Source organism: Macrobrachium rosenbergii, chromosome 4, assembly GCF_040412425.1.
Source record: "Macrobrachium rosenbergii isolate ZJJX-2024 chromosome 4, ASM4041242v1, whole genome shotgun sequence".
In the NCBI taxonomy this organism is placed as follows: Eukaryota; Metazoa; Arthropoda; class Malacostraca; order Decapoda; family Palaemonidae; genus Macrobrachium; species Macrobrachium rosenbergii.
In genome coordinates, this window is record NC_089744.1 from 60,122,130 (window position 1) to 60,132,679 (window position 10,550).

The 10,550-nt window shown below is 34.3% G+C and overlaps 1 protein-coding gene across 3 annotated transcripts in view; it reads left to right on the forward strand.

Annotated features, from left to right (window-relative positions):
- Positions 1 to 9,522, forward strand: part of LOC136835035 (T-complex protein 1 subunit gamma-like) — a 772,440-nt gene extending 762,918 nt beyond the window's left edge. For all 3 annotated transcript variants that reach the window (XM_067098148.1, XM_067098157.1, XM_067098136.1), the window contains 2 exons: positions 7,178 to 7,372; positions 9,205 to 9,522. In XM_067098148.1, coding sequence (XP_066954249.1) covers positions 7,178 to 7,372; positions 9,205 to 9,309 — 300 coding nt within the window. In that variant the 3' untranslated portion in view covers positions 9,310 to 9,522. The remainder of the gene's footprint in view (positions 1 to 7,177; positions 7,373 to 9,204) is intronic.
- Positions 9,523 to 10,550: the final 1,028 nt, after the last annotated feature.

Consider the following 10,550-nt stretch of genomic DNA (forward strand, 5'->3'; position numbering starts at 1 on the left):
CATTAATAGATTATGTTGGCTGTTTGGGCGCATTTGTTTTGTATATAAAAACAAGGTTCTCTTCTCTGTTTTCACTAGAATTCATCATAATACGAGCTTTACATATTTATCGTTTATCGCGTAAAATTAACATCAATGTGTTCTTTCATGCTCGGTAGTTTTGGTTAAAATACTTTCTCTCCAGTTTTAATTACAGTCGAGTTTCATCCATGTTGCCAATGCACGATTATTTATAGTCATAGCAGCCTGAACATTGTTTTCTCAGCTTCAGCTACAACTTGCAGCATAAATTTAGCAGTATATTTCCTTGCCGATCTTTTATCCATACCGAATAAGGGTATAATGTAAAACATATCCATCCTATTCTACTTAACGTCATTTGTACTATAACCTACGGTAATTGTACATTACCATACAGTGGTTGAAATACAAGCAAAAGGGCTCTTGTTATCCGATTCGGTGATAAACAAAACAACAGTTTCTTGGTAAGTTGTTTATGGCTGTACACATTTACGCAAGAGTATAACGTTACTAACAATACTTTCATCAATCTCTGTTACTTTTTTAACTAGAAGATGGGATAAAGAGTTGCAGGAAGAGAAGCTGGTCTATTGTAATGTGGTCTCTCTCACTGCTTGATTGTACGCTGCTGCCTGGGCCCGCGAAATTTAAAAATATTTTCTAAATATTGTCCTATCAGTATTAATTGCTTGCCCCATTGCAAAATCGAATTATCATAAGGTGAACTATCGTAACTTGAGCACTACCTGAGTATTTTAGTAGTTTTATCAGAAAAAGTGCATTTAGTCATGAAAATGAGATGAAAATACAGTAATTAGTGAGTATTTCTCAGTGAAAAATACCGTGAATGGGCGGATTTTCAGCGAATAATGCTTAATATGTTCCATAGAGAAATCCGCGAATAGGTAAGTCCGCAAATACAGGGGGTTTACTGTATTACTATTGTATTATAAAATAACAAACATAGCGATCAATGGTTTGGTTTGGAAATCAGCTGAGGGTGATTACAGGCTAAGTTTATTTCACCTTATTTAACTCAATTCGGAGTGATTTTCTTGCTTCAAGTAAGCATAAATGAATCTCTAGACCAGTGGTTCTTAAACTTTTTTATCTTGTGCCCCCCCTCTGCATTATGTATAGATCCCACGCCCCCCTGCCCCTGAAATTTCTGCCAACTATAATCTATAAACAATATGTTGTCTTCATAAACAAGATTTGATTTGAAATTAAAATTGACTTATATTTTGAATTTTTGGCATGTTTTGAGATGATAATTAGAAAATATATGGAAGCAGTGATAACGTTTTTGGCAATTTTGTACTTAACATCACATATTAAAAAAATAATAGGCACCATCTGGCAACTCTGCTTGCGCCCCCCTACGGGGCACGCCCCCCAGTTTAAGAATCACTGCTCTAGATGCTGTATGTATATGGGACAAGGTTATTTTTTGATATACAGTGTTTTTAAGAAAGAACATTACTTGAATACATCTTGTTGTGAATTAATTTTAGTTAGTTTTTTTGTTGGGGGCATGTTTTTTTTGTGTAAAAAAAAGCAACAGATTCCTTTTGCTGTTTTCACATAGATTTCATCATAATACAAGGTTCACATTATATATCTTTTATCAGCATGAAAACAACAGTAAAATGTCTTCTTTCATGCCCAGTTGTTTTGATAAAATAATTTTCTCTCCAGCTTTGTTTACGGGAGTTTTGTCGGTGCACAATAATTTATAGTCATTGGCAGCTTGAACATTGTTTTTTCAGCTTCAGCTACAAACATGCAGATTAAATGTATCAGTATGTTTCCTTGCTGATCATTTCTCCAAAGCAAATAAGGGTATATTGTAAAAATATATCGGTCCTATTCTACTTGATGTCATTTGTAACATAACTACAGTCATTTTTTTTGTATCATACAGTAGTTGAAATGAAAGGAAAACAGATGTTGTTATCCAAATTGGTTTATCGCTGTAAGCACTTACTCAGGTAGATCAACATTACTAACAATACTTTTATCTTCACGTTTACTTTTTTTTTAACTTATTTAACCCTTAAACGCCGAGCCTCTATTTACAAAAGTGTCTGTCGTATGCCGGTGGCGTTCGGGAGTTAGCGCCGAAGCTGAAAAAAAGTTTTTTTTTTTTTTTTTTTTTTTTTTTTTTCAAAAATCACAGCACGCTTAGTTTTTAAGATTAAAGAGTTCATTTTTGGCTCCTTTTTTTTGGCATTGCCTGAAGTTTAGTATGCAACCATCAGAAATGAAAAAAATATCATTATCATATATAAATATTGGAATATATGACAGCGCAAAAAAAAATTTCATATATAATTGTATACAAATCGCGCTGTGAGCAAAACGGTTAAAGCTAATGAGTTTTTTTTTTCCGTTGTATTGTACAGTAAATTGTGATGATTTTGGTATATAACAAATTGTAAAACAATCAAAGCAACTCAGAGAAAATATTATCACAAAATGATGCATGAATTCGTAACGTGCGGACATAAAAACAAGTTTTTTTCTAAAATTCACCATAAATCGAAATATTGTGCTAGAGACTTCCCGTTTGTTGCAAAATGAAGGTAATTGATTGAATATTAGTAGACTGTAAGTGTTTTAGCTTACAGTTGCAGTTTTCGACCATTTCGGTCAAGTTAAAGTTGACCGAAGGTCAAATTTTTTCTATCGTGATTTATACGAAAATATTTCAAAACTGATAAAAGCTACAACCATGAGTTATTTTTTGTTTTATTCTACATGATATTGCACACATTTTCATGTATAACACTTTATGTAAGGCCTAATATAAAATGGTGCGAAAATTACGACAAGGTGACTAAAGAAATTCTGAGATTTTCAGCAGAGTTACCGTGCGCAGAGGGAAGGAAAAAGTTTTTTTCAAGAATTCACCATAAATCGAAATATTGTGCTAGAGACTTCCCGTTTGTTGCAAAATGAAGGTAAATGATTGATTGTTACTAGAATGTAAGAGTTTTAGCTTACAATTGCATTTTTCGACCACTTCGGTCGAGTTAAAGTTGACCGAAGGTTGAAATCTTGGCACTTAACGTGATTTATATGAAAATATTTCAAAACTGATAAAAGCTACAACCATGGGTTGTTTTTTGTTGTATTTTACATGAAATTGTGCACATTTTCATGTATAACACTTTATGTAAGGCCTAATATAAAACGGTGCAAAAATTACGACAAAGTGACAAAAGAATTACTGAGATTTTTGGCCGAGTTACTGCGCGCGGAGGGAAGGAAAAAGTTTTTTCAAAAAATCACCATAAATCGAAATATTGTGCTAGGGACTTCCAATTTGTTGCAAAATGAAGGTAAATGATTGAATATTACTAGAATGTAAGAGTTTTTAGCTTACAATTGCATTTTTCGACATTTCGGTCGAGTCAAAGTTGACCGAAGGTTGAAATTTTGGCACTTAATGTGATTTATATGAAAAAATTTCAAAACTGATAAAAGCTACAAACATGAGTTATTTTTTGTTGTATTCTACATGAAATTGGGCACATTTTCATGTATAACACTTTATGTAAGGCCTGATATAAAACGGTGCAAACATTACGACAAAGTGACGAAAGAATTTCTGAGATTTTCTGCCGAGTTACTGTGCGCGGATGTAAGGAAAAAATTTTTTTTTTTCAAAAGTTCACCATAAATCGAAATATTGTGCTAGAGACTTCCAATTTGTTGGAAAATGAAGGTAAATGATTGAATATTACTAGAATGTAAGAGTTTTAGCTTACAATTGCGTTTTTCGACCATTTCGGTCATGTCAAAGTTGGCCGAAGGTTGAAATTTTGGCACTTATCGTGATTTATATGAAAAAATTTCAAAATTGATAAAAGCTACAACCATGGGTTGTTTTTTGTTGTATTTTACATGAAATTGCACACATTTTCATATATAAAACTTTATGTAACGGCTACTATAAAACGGTGCAAAAATTACGACAGTGACGAAAGAATTTCTGAGATTTTTGGCAGAGTTACTGCACGCGGATGTAAGGAAAATGTTTTTTTCAAAAATTCACCATAAATCGAAATATTGTGCTAGAGACTTCCAATTTGTTGCAAAATGAAGGTAAATGATTGAATATTACTAGAATGTAAGAGTTTTAGTTTACAATTGCATTTTTCGACCATTTCGGTCGAGTCAAAGTTGACCGAAGGTTGAAATTTTGGCACTTAACGTGATTTATATGAAAATATTTCAATTAACGTGATTTATATGAAAATATTTCAAAACTTATAAAAAAGCTACAACCATGGGTTATTTTTTGTTGTATTCTACATGAAATTGTGCACATTTTCATATATAAAACTTTATGTAACGGCTAATATAAAACGGTGCAAAAATTACGACAAAGTGACGAGAATTTCTGAGATGCGTCACTGATGCTCTGTAGTGCGAGAAGAAAGAAATTCGCACATGCGCGGCTGGGTAATGCTTGTAAACAAAACAACAGCGTGATCCGTGAACTCCCAGCATCCCTCAAGGCGCGTGACTTAAAATCTTTGCAAACTAGGCCTGTAACTATTTTTCCGTGAATATTTTAAACTTTTTGTAGTCGACGTACCATACGTCCACTCGGCACCCGACAGACAATTTTAGTCGACATATGATACGTCCAGTCGGCGTTTAAGGGTTAACTAGAAGAAGGGATAGATAAAGAGGTGGAGGAAAAGAGGTTAATAACTTTTTAAGGATGAAAATTTGGGGGTCACTCTCTCTCTCTCTCTGTGGTAAATCTATCATACATAATTTTCATAGATATTGTATTTTTCTCCAGTGCATTACTGTGGGAAGAATTACTATCCATAGTACAGTACATGACGACATGTTAATGTTCAAATTTTTTTTAGATGTATAGGGATGATTGTGGGAAGTGTATGAATGCGTAACCTATGGTGCATTTTCACTATATCTGTTCTATGTCTTTTATATATATAGTCATTTGATATAAAGCTCTATGTAAAACAAGAATGAAGGTCATATATTTTATTAATTTAAGGTATAAATTAGGAGTGCACACATTGTGAGTGTTATGTTAAAGATAGTTTTAAAATATGGTACAGTCTTAAAACTGCATTCTGTGGTCTGGGAACTCGTGTGGTTTGGCTTGATTTTGAATCAGCCGCCATTAGTTCGTTGAGTGGCCAGGAGGGCGGCGCCACATATTGTTTACAACTTCCCGGCAGGAAAAATAATGGCATATCTCTCTTGATTTTATGAAAATAATTGTTAGCCATAAAAAAGTGTGAAGTCAAATGTATTTTCGATGGTAAATTTAAATGCATAAATATATATTTTTAAAGATTCTAGTTGAGAAGGCTCTACCAAGTCAAAACTTTTAATCAAAACAATGAGACATTTGGCAACATACGAATTCCTTACTCATAGAGTGCTTGAAAGACCTCATGTCTTTTATATAGCTTATATTTACCCATTCGATATGCCACCCAAGAGATCAGATGATGGTGGAGGTATGAGGTGCAAGTGTAAATCTTTATCTATGCTAGAAAATGTTTCATCTCCTTCCCTGCTTGTAAGCGAATGTTTAATGTTCATTTTCCTCAATAGATGGCAGTGTGCTTTATTACCTTTTGACGCTGAATGCATCTATTGATCTCCGAAATTCATTCTTTGTTTTTGTCGTTTCATTACCCTCTACAATAAAAAAAAATAACGAAACCAATAGCGATAATTATGAAGATAGTAAAATTAGGAGATGGAAGACACTGGTAATATTCTGCAGATTTTGAGAAAAGTTAAGTACGTGACTTATGGTTAAGCTAACTCGGGAACGTAGGCTAAATGTGTTGAAGAAAGTACAATTGTCTTAAAAAAAATTATACAGTGTGAAGTTATAGAAGGATAAAGTGAAAACATATGAGTAATAAAATGATAAAAGTTGTGTCAGAAGTTAGAAAAGTAGTAGGCTAAGTTGGCATTTAGGCTATTTGTGTGTAATTAGCTTGCAAGACCAAGTTTACATGGGGATTCATTTTTTAGGGGTGTATTCTATATTATAGGAATTTCAATTTTCCCTCAGTGGGTTGGCCCCAAGGTTCCCAGATTTAAGAGGTAGGACTGTATATAAACATGGGTTGAATATATAGTGTAAGACTGAGTTCAACATAGTTCTCGGTCTCTAATCCTGTTGTAAATACCTGTATGTAATACTGTTGTATTGTTCTCTTCTCATCCTGTCTGAAAATCTTTTTCTCCTGTCCCCATAATTCTTTGAAAATACTATTTCATATTGTATGTTTTGCAAAAATAGGCTCAAATAGAATTTGGTATTGTACGGAGAAAGTTAGTTAATTTCAAGAACTCACACATTTGAGAAAGAGATGACTATTGATTAGAGCCCTCTGTTCTGTGGAGGAGTATTATAACTTTTACCTTTGGTTACGTTTCAGAATACAATAAACATTGTGGTATGTTAAAACATGGTATGTGGTATTTATGTGCATGTACTTTTTAAAAATTGATTTTGTTTTTATACCTAAGTAAAAATCTGGAAAAGAAGGGATTAACAGGACCACTGAATTCCATTTTGGAGCAAGTTAAGTTAGACAACTAAATAGGAATAGATTGAGGGAATGGATGAAAAGTAAAATTCAGAAAGTAATGTGGCTGGGGCTGAAGAGAAGCTAAAAATCTTTGGGACTATCTACAGTGTGCTACACAAGACACACCCAGGTATCCTTGGGTTTTGAGATTTGTACTGTACTGGATAGTATGCAATACAGTCCAGCTGTGGCAGAAAATTGTGTTGTTTTTACCATTGTGATACTAATACTTTATTAATGCATTAGTAAATTTTCCAGTACACAAAAAAACTGTTTGCATTATAGCTGCTGTAGTGATTATTATGCATAATTTAATCTATTACATAAGGATTTACATCCAGTGAATTCCAGTCAGTGATAATATTCTTATATTTGTGAGCTCTAGATTAGTGTACACTTGAGTAAACTTCAAGACTTCAAGTGCTTGGGTATGCTGTATTATGGTTTTATGGTATTTGGTGTTTGTGTTTGCTTTTTCTGATGTGATTATAAATGTGAAGTTGAAGAGCACCTTGTAGCATGTTGTATTTATGTATTTTTCTTATTTATAGGTTATCCCAAGAACTCTTGCACAAAACTGTGGTGCAAACATCATCAGATTGTTAACAAACTTGCGTGCAAAGCATGCCAATGGCGAGACTTTCTGGGGTGTAGATGGAGAGAGTGGAGAAATGACAGACATGAGAAACATCAAGATTTGGGAACCACTGTCTGTGAAGCTTCAAGTTTACAAAACTGCTGTTGAGGTAAAGAGAATCTCTTTTTACATATGATATATTTTTACTGAATACATTATCTATTTCACTTAAATTTTAGAATGACATAAAGATATTACAGTTCAGCATGGTAACAAAAAAAATAAACCGAGTAGGTAATAGTGCTTTGAATGTTATCTGCGAAGGTTTTTAAAGCTCTAGGTGAGTTTTTTCCATTCTTGTATGTCTAGTGCAGTTTCTTTGTGAATTCCTGTCTGGTGTAATTTCTTTTCTGTGCTCCTCCTCCATGATATTCTTAGCCCTCCTAATAGTGATGGCATTATTATTACGTATAAGAATGCTCATAAGGTGATTAATTTATAAAATTATACTCCTAGTGTTGAAAGCAACATGTTTATGGCCTTGTGGTGTATTTGTTGAAATGTTGCTGCTATATTCTTATTGAAGATTAAGAATATAGTAAACAGTTAAGAATATTACTTTTGTATTGATGTTAGTATGGAAATGTATGTTATTGGGTGGTTTATTTTATTTTATTTTTTTGAAAAGCATCGAGACCTTTTACCACCAGTGCCTAAAGAAAAATTATCATTTAATGTTGTGTACATTGATGTCTCCAGTAATGGATTTTGGCATGTTGGCCCATAGATTACAAGGAACCCTGGCAAAAAGTTAGGTATTTGTAAAGATCTAGTTATGAGAGGCTATGAATGTTGGCAGAAGCACAATAAACTGTTGTAGGGTAGTAAATTTTGAATTACGCAACAAAGTATTGTATCAAGTTCACAAACTTGCAAGAGGCCTATTTTTGTAAGTCCTTGTAGTAGTAGTAGTAGTAGTGTCTGGTTTGAGTCTGGTATAGTCTGGTTTGAGAGGGAAGAAGTAATATGACATCCAGTTCCGCAAAAGCTAAAACTGTGGAAACTGTGCAAAGGCCTTACCCAAAGGGCTTCATGTCAATTATGTTCCTGCCAAGGCAGGTGAGTAAATTGGATAGAATGCTCTCTGCGTATGACTAGTTAAAATTAGTTGCCAAATAGGGAGGATGATGAAGCAACATCTCTAGCAATTTTTCTCTGAGTAACTTGAAAAAGGAAGTGGAAATATCTTGAGTGCTCAGTAAAAGTTCTTAGTTATTCTTATTAAAGACAAGATCATACATGCTTTTGAGACATTTCCAAGGCCTGCAGGTTCGGGTTTGTCTAGCAGAGTTATGATTTGAATAGGTTAAGGCATTGAAGTTACTACTTTAGCTATGTAGGTAAAAGTCATTGTTGTAACTACTTAAAATATTGTTGTAACTACTTAAAATATTTCAACATTTGATGCCTTTTTACGGTGAGACTAAGTTTACTCAGTTGTAGTTTGATAAATCTAAAGTGTAACTTGATGGCTTGCCAATCATTATAATAGGAAAAAGTTGCCCTGTAAGATGTAAATGCAAATAACCAATATTAAGACTATAGCACCCTTGATTTAAGCCATTATTGTGATTTCATAGTATGATTTTCTCCTTTGCTAGTTCAGTAATTGTTCAAGTACTGTATATATTGTTTGTATAAAAACATGTTAAATATATGTTTCCTTTGGTGTTGAAAGGAGGTTCTCATTTTAGTGGTGGTTTTATTGAGCTTATGCCACTTTGGATGACATATGACAACAACTTAATCAGAGAACTATTTTTGGAAAATTGAAGAGGGAAATTGATTCATTAGCTTAATATTTTGGTTTTTATATTAAATGGTTAGGTTTACTGTAATCAGATTTGATGTGGGTAGATTGTAAGGGAAATTACTAGATATCCCTTACAATCTAGTAACCTGAAGGTTAGATATGACCTAAGTGCTATCTCCCTTTTTCAGACTGCTGTGTTGCTTCTTCGTATTGATGACATCGTTTCTGGCTCTAAAAAGAACAAAGGGGATGCTAATTCGAAGGAAATGCCTGATGCTGGTCCAATGGATTAATTTACCTAATTCGTATCACATTTGCTTTTTGTAGAAACCTAAAATCTTTGGCAATGTAATTTATGGCAATTTTCCTCGGCTTACTAATTTTGTTGAAGTACGAGTGAATCAATTATTAACATTCCTTCTATATTTTAAGATGTAATACTTCACAACTTTTAGTTTTTTACACTAAGTGAATATTTACTTGAATAAAAACTTTCCATGCTTAAACATCTGTATGGTTTATATATTAAATCCTGTTTGTTCCTATGGGAACACAAGCCAGAGCCTTCTATATAGGATTATCTTTCACCATCAGCTGGAAACCAGTCAAAACTTGGTAACAAGGTTGTTAACCAAATGTTTACAGGTGAAGAGGTGGGGGTTAAGGTCAGGGTAGAATCTCTTACTCATCAGCTGTTGCCTTCACTTTTCTTTTTGCCACTTTGAGAGATGGATGTGTTGCTGCACTTGCTGTTGCTGACAGTTTGAAAGGCTTGGATTGCATGAGCATTCCTCATTTTTTCTCTTCTTTAGTGTTTTTTTTCTTTTGTTGTATTTTTGGTCTATTTTTATGGCAAAAAAAAGTCATCACATTTCTGTGAGGGATGTGGTTGCCATTTTGGGTGGTTCATTTCGCCCATAACAATGGATTCATACTGTATGTGCTTCTTGCTTCCCCCTGCAAAGTTTTTGTATTTGGGATTGACCTCAGTGTTAGGTTTGGAAAGAGGAGAGAGAGGAACAAGTTCATTTTCTAGCTTCATCAGAGGGGAATACTCCCTCATTGACAGCACAGAACCAACCTACCTTCTTACCATCATCTTTCATTCCTCTTCCCTCTGTAAGTGTTCCTCACTCAAGGGGCAGTAACAGTAGGCCTAAATATAAATCTGATTATGCCCTCTCATCTGAGGACATAGCTGCATTGGATGGAGGAGCTACATTAGCAGCCATGTCACCCTTGGAAGACTGACTTTGATACAGATGCTCTTGGTTCCCGCAGCCATATGTTGTCGCTGCAGTATCTTAGGAAGATGTTTCCTTGGTCACAGCTTGCTCCTGTTTTGGAGGAGGTAATCACCCTTATCTGTAAGTCAAGGAGCTCCTCTGCCTCCAGCAGATCAAGCAAATGCCTTTACCTGCTGCTCTGCTGGCACTTGACTTAGTAATTTTGCAGACTGACCAATGAATTTATGTTGGTGCGGTTACATTAGGAAGGTGCTTCCATCACCGCTGGAGAGATAGCTGCAGTGGAG